The following is a 12,712-nucleotide window of genomic DNA, read 5'->3' on the forward strand; positions in this document are numbered from 1 at the left end:
AGAGACCCCAACTGTATGGGGACACCTAAACATGTTGGCCTCTTTGGAGACCAAGTCAGAAGGGATAACTGCATTAAAAACAGCAATATAGATCGATGCATAGGCTGGACACATTAACACTGACAGTGGAAGAGGAGATGTTTTGATTAGCCTCCAACAGATGGATGTTGTCTTTGTCGAAAGTTATTCGGTCTAAAAGCGACACAAACTTATCGCTTCTGTGGAAGTGCTGAGTGGAGGACTGTTAGAAAAGGGAAACATCTAAATTCTCTTTTAAAGAGTCCTGCAACTTTTATAAATATCCATCTTTCTGACAATTATTATTGTGTAGAAATTCTATAAGATGATACATCTTTAATAAGAAGTTATTACAATATTAAATAGTACACAACTGGAGACCTGTGTCTTTAAATCCCAAATCATCTAAATTATATGATACCAGATTTAGATCAAATTCATGGAGAAGCCTTTTATGATTTTTACTTTCCGTTTTCCGTCCTAGGTCTCAGATTGTTGTTGGAGTTGTGGTATACAATTTCACTTGTACATGATACAACTTTATTTCAAAACAACTTTATTTCAAAGTACAACTTTCAAAACTATTTGAGGATTAAGTTTCCAAAAACGACTACTTCTAAAGGATCCGTCTGACACATCTCTAGGCAAAGGCTTTTCAAAATCCTTTGTATACATTACAGTTCTGTACACAGATTATAGTACTGTGCAGTATTAAAGGTTTGTCTAGACGTCATAGTTCAACAGTTCACACTAATAACAGGTAAAGTTTTCAACAACTCCCGCCTGTTTCCCTTCCATCTCTCACAATTATAGGGCCTGATTTGCCCTTTTAAGAGAGTGACAGTTGAAAGGGGTAGATAGAGGGGAAGACACGTGTAAAGGTCACCGCTGGTTGGATTAAAACCTGCTATTGCCTCAGCTGATACTGAGCAGACAGCTCTAACCGCTGAGACATAATTTATCCTATCCCAACTCCCAACAACAGACAAAAAAAAGAGGACTTCACTGCAGCGATAACTTGAACAAACGTGCAAATAAAAAGTCACGTCACACGAAGTAAACGTGGTAGATCATCATCAGGAGAATGAAGGAAGAACTCACTCAGGACGACGATGAAGCTCTGATTGTCCAGCAGGAGCCACAGCCCGAAGCCCATGATGACGACCCCACACAGCTGGAACACACACACACACACACACACACACACACACACACACACACACACACACACACACACACACACACACACACACACACACACACACACACACACACACACACACACACACACACACACACACACACACACACACACACACACACACACACACACACACACACACACACACACACACACACACACACACACACACACACACACACACACACACACACACACACACACACACACACACACACACACACAGCTTCAGACATGCTGCAAACGAGCACATTTCAACAGTAACAGATTAAGTGCAATTCACAGTCTTTTATACTGGTGAGCTATATTTGTTCTGGTGTATCCAATTTTCTTCATTCAGATTTTTGCAGGAATGAAAAAATTCCAGCATTGGTATCGATCATGTATTTTTCAGTGACAAATACATGATCACTGTATTTGTCACCTTCAAATGTTTTTCTCTTCATCTAACATCTTGCTGTGGCTACCTTGCTGCCAAACTAAAAGTTGATCTTCTGACCAAATAAGTCAAAACCTTTTGGTGTAGATCTGTTTTTATTGAATAATATCAAAAAGGGACATTAATCAACATTAACCATTAATACATGGTTCAAATGGCCTCCTGATGGTTTGTCTTTCAGAGGCTTTTAAGAGATTAACATTTTAAAAAGTACCAAGGGACGAGAAAAAACTAAGTTTACTCTGAATGGCAAAGTCCAAAATATGGTACTTGCACATGATTTTAAAAAGGGCTCTATTATGCTAATGTTCAGGTTCCCATTTGTGTTTAGTGCCTCTGTCGTGAGGTGTTTACATGCTTTAAATGTTCAAAAAGCTCTTTATTTTCTCATACTGCCTGTGCTGCAGCACCTATTTTCACCCTCCGTCTGAAACCAGAGCCCAGCTCTGTTGTGATTGGTCAACCGCTTAGAGAGGTTACTGCCCCTTGGCCTTTCACCTAGAATATGTTGGAATGCTATTCAAGATCGAGGTCCTTTAGGGGCTTGCATTTTCTTTTATACAGTTAAGAAAAAAATACCACTCAAAAATATGCAATATATTCATTTGCTGAATTAAAACGAAGAACATATTGAGATCATGACGTCAGTATTTACTACAGCCATGTTCTGTACCTTCATGTGGTGTACTGGCAGGACATACTGCAAGTGAGTTTAAATATACATTATTGGGGGAAACCAAACAGTAATGTAACTTAATGACATCACGTTTCTCTAAGCAGGAACTGAATGTACTTTGCAGGAAAGCACAGCGGAGAGTAATGCTCTCAATACCGAGAAATACAAACAGTGTTTATCTGTTGCTAAGAACCTCTAAACCTTAGATCGTAAGATTTAATTTCCACAGAAGGAGAGGAAACAAGAAAGTGAGTATTACCGTGGTTACTGCGGACACTGCAATTAATACTCAGAGTCAGAGAAAGAGTGCCTGACGTCTTTTCAAGCTGTTCAAAAGCTCTTGTTGAGAACTGTAGCAAGCAATATGACTAGATAATATACTTTTATAGAATTTTCCCAATAGTCTATTTTTATTTGTTTTCAGTCAGCTGCTCTTTCCTGCTCTTTAAACACCAGTATTTTCATCAAATTCTACCCCAGATTGTGTTAGAGTGGACACTCTCTAACAAACTAATCATTTTCAGGTTCATATTTCTATCGTGTGCCTCTACCTTGGACATGTTTAGAGGCTTCAATTTTTGAAAGTGCTTTATTTTCCTCATGAAAAAGAAACCAGAGCCCAGATTGCTCCGATTGGTTAGCTGGCCGGCTCCGTTGTGATTTGTCAACTGCTTAGAGACGTCCGGCCCCTTAGCCAATCACGTACAAGGTGTTGGAGCGCTAGCCAATAGAAGCACGAATGATACCTAGGGCCTTTGTCATATCACTAATGACAATTGTTGTCCTCTTCTCTGTGAACGTTTTTTTGGCTGTTCTTTTGCCATTTTGAGATTTAAATTTCCAGCGGAAAGCTAAACCAGGAAGTGTTTTAGCACACGACGTGATGCATCTAAATGAATCACGATGTCAGAAATTGATACCAGCCAATGAGATTTCGTTTTTTGGTTTAAGACCCCTTAACGTAGTTAACGTGGAAGTGAATGGACTAGGTTGGAATGACACCACTTTACCAGTGTTGCAAAATAATGGTCAAAGGCATGATAACTCAGCTAGTTAGCAGCTACAAGGATTCCAAGGAACAGGAGGGCTGTGTACTGGGTAATACATCTACAGGTGGTAGTCCTCCCTGGAACTCTCTGGGTGCAAAGCCTAAGAGTAAATCATTTCCATGGGATTTGGGAGGTCGAATAACAGGCAGAGCCCAGCGCTCTGAAATCTGTGATGCGACCGGCTGGCCTGCATTGTTATCACCCAGGAAGAGCGCCTCTTCAACCCCTATTCATACTAGGAAACAGCCGTGGACAGCTGCTAAAGGGAGAACTACAAACAATCCTCCTAAACCACCAAGTGTGCCAATCCAGAGCAGATACACTCCGCTGACCCAGAACCGGAGATCTCTTTCTGATGACCTGGATAACGTATTCACACAGCAGGGTAAGGACCAATAGCTACTCCAAAAGTAAAAGGCTAGAGGGAAAGCTAACGACTGGGCCTGAAACTCTGATTGTGGGTGACTCTGCTGTAAGAGATGTAAAAAGTCTGTGTAGTAAGAACAACACCAAAGTACTCTGTTTTCCCAAGGATATGGTCTCTGACTTGGCTGAGAAGATCCTGCATATTGGGGCTGAACATGCGACTGTGAAAAATGTGGTACTGCACATTGGAACAAATGATGTTGTGAAACAACAGTCAGAAGTGCTGAAAGAAGACTTTAAATGTCTGTTGTTCATCAGTGGCCCTCTACCGCCAGTCAGAAGAGGAGTGGAGAGATTCAGCAGATTGTTTGCACTGAACACGTGGCTTTCAACTGCCTGTACTGACCATTCTGTCAATTTTGTTGACAATTTTAACTTTTTCTGGGACTGCAGACATCTTTTTAAGGCAGATGGAGTTTGCCTGAACAAGTCAGGAGTGAAATTGTCTCTAACATATTCAACTGCCTGCGTCATCAATCTGTTCCCTCTGCCAAGGACAAGCAACAAGAGAAATCAAAACAGGAGAAAGACACAACATATCGTGCAGATAACCTTGAAGAAGTATCACTGCACCCGCCTGAGGAATGTCTTGATTATGGGAAACCTATGAGACAAATGGAGGAGTCTCCACCGCCATTCACCCCCCCTATCACCTTTGAGGATAATCTTCCTTCACCCCCCAGCTCTCTCTGCTCTCTGTTTACCCTTTCACCCTCGTCCACCCTCCTGGAGTTCGACCACATGAAGGAGATAAGAGGGTTGGCACCAAGTCCTTCCTGGAGATCAATGACCGCATGAAGGTGATACGCAGGGTTGGCAGCATGTCCTTTACCCCCGCCCAGGGGCGCCGTAAGGGGGTGAAAAGTTAGGACGATTCTAAGGGCCCGTGACTGACAGGGACCCCAAACATTTTTAGAACATTAAGAAAAAATGTTTAAGTAACCTTTCATCAATCATCAATAATTCACGTTAAATTGATAATTTACTCACTAAACTTATGATTCATTTCACTTTTTTTCTTCCAAAATTTAATTATCCAAAGCCTCTGTACACCCCCCTCTATTTACATGTAATGGTTTGGTCCTGCCTCCAAACGCTGTGCGGCACCTCTCTTTCTAGCAGCAGAGTGAGAGCATGTGAGGAGGGATGCTAGTACTTACTAGGGATGGGAATTTGAAAGCAAATGTATATTTGAATATTCGACCCCCAAAAAAACGGTTAACCGATTAACCGAAAAGTATATATCCTATATAAAAAAAAAGAAAAGTGGATTTTTTTTCTTTCTATAATTTATGAGTAATATACTCACAAAAAAGATGAGGTTGAAGAGGAACAGTAAGTACTTGGTCACTGTCAGGCAGCCTTTCCCCATGATGCTGGATCTGGAAACATAAGAAAGTCACAATATTCGTTATACATACCGATAGAATGTTTAAACTCACAGGTCTGTCAGACAGCGTTTTTTCAGTTTCTCAATATCATTTGATTGCGAATTGAGATAGCAAATATCGTAAATTTTCTCAAGCAATTATTTGTTAATTAACTACCCAATTAATTAAAACTTGGAGATGTATATTTTTTTCATTTCTCAGAGGACCAAGGCTGGATTTTCTCTTCCTTCTTACATTCACTTCTCATCACAACAGAAGAGTTGTTGGTGTTCAACAAAAAATGTAGAATTTGGATTTAAAGACCTATAAAGAAATAGATTATACTGTACACACAGATACAAATTATATAGACAATAATACAAAAACAAAGAAAAAATATAGGGAATCCCTTTCCCATGCCACCCCTTCCATCTTGCCATTTCACAGAAAATCCTACCTGATGTTTGTTAGCGATCGTCTGAGTTCAGATTATTTATATTATAGCATAACAATTTATCCAAATCAAATACATTCATACTTTTTTTTTTTTTTCAAATGAATTGAAATTGGCTTCTAATAATCTTAAATTTACATGAATGATATTACCAGATCAGCAGCCCTTTTAATAGCCTCTAATGTTTCCCCCTTAGCCTTATTAGCAGAAGCGATTGACAGCTCTGAGATTAGTAGGTCATGGAAGGATGATATCCATTGCTTAATAAATAAAGTATGTGGGTGTTTCCATCGTATTACAATTGATTTTTTGGCTGCCATTAGACCAGTGTTAGAACCCTTTTCTGATGGTTTAGTACAGGGGTGCCCAACCAGTCGATCGCGATCGACCGGGGAGATTCCCAGTCAATCGTGAGATGTGTCTAAAAATAGAGCAACAATATTCAGTTTTATCGTTAATGTCCTATAACATAATCTTTCTGTGCCAGAATAATGCACTTGAACGCATCAAAGCTTTGTGATTGGCCGGCGTCTCCCCATGTGTCGGGGCGTGGCTGGTGGGCAGTGGGAACTAGTTAGCTGACGTTGTCCGTGTCAACAGGAGTGACAGTCCGCACACACACAAGACCGCAATTATGGCAGAAGCAAAAACGCCCAAAATATATAATTTTCACTCCGAGTGGGAGGATGATTATTTTTTTATCTATTCCAATTCAAAGTCCATCTGTCTCATCTGCAATGTGAGCGTGGCTTTATCGAAGAAGGATAATTTAGGAGCGGCATTTCAAAAAACAGTGCACAAACGCTACGAGACAGAATTCCCTCCTAATTCTGACCTAAGCTCCCAAAAGGGGAGGGACCTGAAAGGACAGCTAAATGCACAGCAGTCCATTTTCACTGGGCCCAACAACAAGGCTGCTACCATAGCATCTTATCTTATCTTGCGAAACACATGAAGTCTTTCAAAGAAGGCGAAGTTGTGAAAGAAGCATTCCTGGAGGCAGCCGACGTGCTTTTGGGGGACAGTAAAAATAACAGTAGCATTTCATTTCATTCTCTCTACCCCTTTCCAAACATAACAAACTAATCTCTTCTAACTCTGCACCTGTCCCCCGTAACCTCTGTTCCCTCTCCCCCTCTACCTTTGCCTCATCGGTGCTCTCAGCCCTCCCTTCCTCTGACTCGTTCCAACTTCTGCCTCCAAACTCTGCTGCAGAAACTCTCCTCTCTACTCTCTCATCCTCTCTGGACTCTCTCTGTCCTCTCACATCTCGGCAGGCTCGTCAGTCCCCTCCTGCTCCCTGGCTAAATGACGCACTGCGTGCTAATAGAACCATCCTTCGGGCAGCAGAGCGGAAATGGTGGAAATCCAAACACCATGACGGCCTCCTAACCTATCAGGCTCTCCTCTTTCTCTGCTTCGATCTCTCAGGCAAAAAGCAAGATAAGATCCAATCTTCCTATTCCAATCCCAAAAAACTATATTCTATCTTCTCCACCCTCTTGGACCACCCCAAAGCCCCTTCCCCCTCCTTCCTTCTGTCAAGCGACTTTGTTAACCACTTTGAAAAAAAGGTTGATGATATTCGCTCTTCTTTTTCTGACTCATCTTTACTCACCACTGGGTCACCAGACCCTCCCTTCACCCACACACTAACCTATGTTTCCCCTCTCTCTCCAAGTGAGGTTCTTACCCTCATTACCTCTGCCCGCCCTACCACCTGTCCTCTGGACCCTATCCCCTCAAACCTCCTTCAGACTATCGCTCCTGATATTCTACCGTTTCTCACCCATTTCATCAACACTTCTCTAACTTCTGGTCACTTTCCAAACAGTCTCAAGGAGGCAAGAGTAAACCCTCTCCTAAAGAAACCTACTCTCAACCCGTCCGATGTTATAAACTACAGGCCTATCTCTCTCCTCCCGTTCCTGTCTAAAACACTTGAACGCGCTGTCTTTAAACAACTCTCCTGTTATCTCCATCAGAACAACCTTCTGGATCCGCACTAGTCTGGTTTCAAGGCAGGTCACTCAACAGAAATTGCCCTCCTTGCTGTCACTGAGGAACTGCACACTGCTAAAGCAGCCTCCCTTTCCTCTGTCATCATCCTTCTGGACCTGTCTGCTGCATTCGACACGGTGAACCATCAGATCCTCCTTCGAACTCTCCAAGAACTTGGAGTTTCAGGCTCTGCACTTTCCCTCCTCACCTCATACCTCAAAGACCGCACCTACAGGGTTACTTGGAGAGGGTCGGAGTCCGACCCTTGTCAATTAACTACAGGGGTCCCTCAGGGCTCTGTTCTCGGTCCCCTCCTCTTCTCCCTGTACAAAAACTCGCTCGGATCTGTCATCTGTCATTAGCCCGCATGGTTTTTCATACCACTGCTACGCCGACGACACCCAATTAATCCCCCCATCTCTCAGTGGATGTCTGCTCACCACCTCAAGCTCAACCTTGACAAGACTGAACTGCTTTTCCTTCCAGGAAAAGATTGTCCCACTCTTGACTTAACAATCAACATCGGCACCTCTGTTGTTTCCCGACTCAGACTGCAAGGAATCTGGGTGTGACCCTAGATAACAAACGGTCCTTCACTGGAAACATAGCTGCTACAGCCCGCTGCTGCAGATACACTCTTTACAACATCAGGAGGATACGTCCCCAGCTGACCCAGAAAGCGACGCAGGTTCTGGTCCAGGCTCTCGTCATCTCACGCCTAGACTACTGCAACTCCCTCCAGGCTGGTCTATCTGCATGTGCCCTCCGACCTCTGCAGCTCATCCAGAATGCAGCTGCTCGTCTGGTCTTCAACCTTCCTAAATTCTCCCACACCACGCCGCTCCTCCGCTCCCTTCACTGGCTTCCGGTAACTGCTAGAATCCACTTCAAGACAATGGTACTTGCGTACCATGCTGCGAATGGATCTGGCCCTTCCTACATCCAGGACATGGTTAAACTGTACACCCCAGCACGTGCACTCCGCTCTGCATCAGCCAAACAGCTCGCTCCACCCTCACTGCGAGGGGGACACAAGTTCCCATCAGCAAAAACACGTGGGTTTGCTATCCTGGCTCCAAAATGGTGGAATGAGCTCTCCATTGAAATCAGGACAGCAGAAAGCTTACACATCTTCCGACGTAGACTGAAAACTCATCTCTTTCGACTCCACTTCGAGCGATAGAATTATTAATAAAGCACTTATATACTAATAAAGGACTGGCTTATCTAAAGCCAGTTGAGTAGCACTTGAAATGTTCTAGCTCTATGAAACCTGATTTACTTATATGATTCTGTTTTCTTCAAGTTTGTATTTTGTTGGTCAAACGCACTTATTGTAAGTCGCTTTGGATAAAAGCGTCAGCTCAATGCAATGTAATGTAATTTCAACTGTTTTTTTATATAATAAAAACTCAAGTTAGATACCGTTATTAATCAGCTGTAAGTTTTAGTTTGTTTGAACTTATTAATTATAATTATTGCACAAAATGGTATAAGAAAGCAACCATTAAGATATGTTCTGTTTAAATTTATTATAGTCTATTATCAATTCAGGTTAAGAAACTAGTGTTGCTTGCATCCTATTTTAAAAGGCCTGTGTAGCTTCAGATCTGAGTTGTCTTATTAGTAAGCCTAATGTATACTTTTGTAGTAACACTATTTTTATATAATGGCAAAGAAAGGTTTCAGTGACTTCTCTTTTTTTCCTGTGTCATATGTGGCAGCACTGTTCAATGTTTCTTGAAAACATTACCCACTGTAGTATGTGACGTGTGAATAAACTCCAACTCTGTATCAACAACACTGTTGTGTAACTTCAGTTAAATACTTGTATGTGTGTAGATTAGAAAGGGCTAAAATAAAGGATCTGCAGTATTTTATGAAGTATTTATCGTACGAAGGTCAGTTTTATAAAAGTAGAAGTGTATATTTACCTGGTAGTCAGTAATGGCTACGCCTCTCTATTTGGACTGGTAGATCTCGGCAGACTGGCAACTTTAAAAGTAGCTCTCGGTTCAAAAAAGGTTGGGCACCCCTGGTTTAGTAGGTCAAGAGAAGAATCATCATTCAACAATACAATGTGAACTCCAATAATCTCAGAAACAATGTCAATAACTCGTTTCCAGATTGTTCTTACTGCAGTACATTCATAAACCATGTGTACATGATATGTGCCAATAGTCTTTTGGTTACAGAGAAGGCATATGGGGCTTGGAATCATCCTTAATTGACAGCATGTTCTGGTTGACAGGTAATATCTGTGTATAATTTTATACTGTATCAATTGGTGATTGACATGTTCTCAATATTACAACAAATATTTCTGGACAGGTCCTTTGTCGAGTAAAATATTCTTGCTAAATGTTTCTGATCTACGCAATTGTTTGGGTGATGGGTTATTGGTTTGACCAAACTAACCAACTTATTATTTTCATGATTAGATGAATGTATTATATCGTTAATAAAGTAATTGAAAAATGTGTCAAACAGTCCAATGTACTGTACAAAATGTAACAATAATTTCCATAAACAGAGTGCAAGGGAAGTTATTGTGTATGAGAGCAGAGCAGGATTGTGTTTGCAGGTCTGCTGTGGAGAAGAGCGTGATGTGAACAAGTGTTGACAGATGCTATAGAACAACAGACCTCGGAGGCTAAGCTGGTCCGGCTGATCATGATCAGGAACTGGGGGGCTCAAATCCTCCAGGATTACACCCGCAAAAACAACCAGTGCAATCACAACCTCAATCTGTGAGCGGAGAGGTCATACCATCTGTGACCTGCTCGCTCTGGATCTCCAGCCCTGTCTGTTCCTCAGGTCCAGATCCTTACATGTCTAAAGATGAAATCAGTATATCTACACTACTGTAATGTGGAGTAATGCGGTGGCTTTACAATTACAGCAGATAAGGTTTTTCAAAATTCAACTTGAATTATTCCTACATTTATAAACATAAATATACAAAAAGTTACATTTTAATCAAAGCCAGAAAACATGAAATATCAGCCATCCACATGCTTTTATAAAGTGGTCTCTTGGGATCTTCTTCCAATTTCTAACTTGTAAGTTCATTGGGAGCAACAAAAAACGAAATTGTGCATTTCAATTTATTCTAATTAGCTGATTTTCAAGTGCAGTAATATTCTTTCTTTCTTTATCACCCCCCTTCACCTGGTCTCAAATCACAAGTAATATGTAGAATAAGAATTTAACTTTTTTAACGTTAACAGTTCAAGTTCAGTCCAACTAGTGCAGATTGGAAAGAGCAAAAAGTGTATCAAACTCATATTCAACACCAGAAAAATGTCATTGACCTTTCTCCTATCATGTGGTTTTTCCTATTTACAAAAAAACTAGCCTAACATGAACGGAGGAACTCTCTGGATGGTTTTTATTTTCTCTTCACCTCCCCGCAGCGCCCCCTCCATAAAGTAATGGCCTCTTACTGTCCAATAAATCTATGAAAATCTGGGTGAAATACGGCGGCCCGGTTCGATGTTTCCTCCCAGCAGTGAAGCCCCATAGCGTGAGCTCAGCGCTCGTGTATCCAACCCATATTCCCTTCACTGTAAATGGGTTACTGTTACATGGTTGCCTGTGCCAGTGGGTTGGGGGGGTGAGGAGAGGGGGCACCTGCAGGGATGACAGAGGAAAGAGAATATGCAATGGGAAAGAGATTTTGGCAGTTTCAGCAAAGCCAGATGGAAGGTATTATAGACTTTAAAGAGAGCAGGCTGAAGTCTTAACAAAGACCAGGTCGGCCTCTGACACATAAGACTCTTCATTTAAGTTTAGGCTTAGACTTTTGGTAAATTTATTTACAATACAGGAATTAAAATAAAAAGAGACCTGAAAGAAGTAAAAGGTTAACGATTGGTATAGTCCATTTTTTATTTTATTTTTTTTACAAGAAAACTCTTCAAAACAAGACCAAAACAACAACGTGTAAGTCAGTCTCTCAAAACGTCCTGACTTTGTGTCCGTGACTCTCAGCTGAAAACATTTAAAGGCTCCGTTTTTTCCTGAAACAGCTGGTAATTGTGCTAACATACAGAACATTTACAATTGCAAGAGGGTGTATGAAGGATTGACTTTTTGCTCAAAGTAAAAGGTACAGTAATATCAAGGTTGTAGCTGTGTGTCACCGTCAACTGTCCTTTAACCTCCAGAGTTTTGTGTCAGAAGGTAAAAACACGTAATTTATTAGTTTTGTCCATTTAGCGACAGAGCTACGCTAACGTCTTATGTGCTTGCTGATCAAGAGTTAGCAAGAGACATATTTCTCTCCTTCAATACAATTCCCACTAAGTCCACTTCTAAAATAGTGCCTGCAATGGCAATACTGTATGTCATTATGGTCATGCCAATAAAGCTATTTGACAGGGTTGCCAACTCTCACGCATCTGGCGTGTGACACACGCTTTCACTCTCAATCTCACGCTGCCCAAACTATTCTCACGCCAAAAACAAGATGAACCCGCGATCGTTTTTGGTTGGTCATTTACAATGTTGAGTTGACAGCTGCTCAAGCTGTCAATCCGCTCCCTCCCCCAACCCACCACTCTTAACAACGTTAACAGACAGCAGAGCAGTGGTATCCGGTTGGTCAATCCCCGACCCGTATTGCGCAGATCTAAGATCCAGTAGAAATTATAAAGAAGTAAAAGTCTGCTGCTTATTGTTCTACTAGGCCAAAAGAGAGTCAAAGAGTATATGAGAGTGAGAGTGTGTTAATTCATATACAGTTGCGAGAAAAAGTATGTGAACCCTTTGGAATTACCTGGATTTCTGCATAAGTTGGTCATAAAATGGAGGAAGCCACTGCTGTCCAGGAAAAACATTGCTGCACGTTTGAAGTTTGCAAAAGAGCACCTGGATGCAAAATATTCTGTGGACAGATGAATCCAAAGTTGAGTTGTTTGGAAGGAACACACAACGCTATATGTGGAGAAAAAAAGGCACAGCACACCAACATCAAAACCTCATCCCAACTGTGAAGTATGGTGGAGGGAGCATCATCGTTTGGGGCTGCTTTGCTGCCTCAGGGCCTGGACAGATTGCCATCATCGACGGAAAAA

At 41.6% G+C, this 12,712-nt stretch overlaps 1 protein-coding gene across 2 annotated transcripts in view; it reads right to left on the reverse strand.

The window, feature by feature from the left end:
• Positions 1–12,712, reverse strand: part of LOC307030720 (CD82 antigen-like) — a 48,414-nt gene that overhangs the window by 15,347 nt on the left and 20,355 nt on the right. The window contains exons 1-3 of one of the 2 annotated variants that reach the window (XM_079667336.1): positions 9,569–9,590; positions 5,119–5,191; positions 1,120–1,192 (exon numbers count right to left, since the gene is read on the reverse strand). In XM_079667336.1, the coding sequence (XP_079523462.1) occupies positions 1,120–1,192; positions 5,119–5,181 (136 nt within the window). In that variant the 5' untranslated portion in view covers positions 5,182–5,191; positions 9,569–9,590. Of the gene's footprint in view, positions 1–1,119; positions 1,193–5,118; positions 5,192–9,568; positions 9,591–12,712 lie in introns of those variants that run through there. The other variant, XM_079667335.1, reaches the window with a different exon arrangement.

The sequence above is a fragment of the Notothenia rossii genome (assembly GCF_949606895.1).
Source record: "Notothenia rossii genome assembly, chromosome: 2".
Lineage (NCBI taxonomy): Eukaryota > Metazoa > Chordata > Actinopteri > Perciformes > Nototheniidae > Notothenia > Notothenia rossii.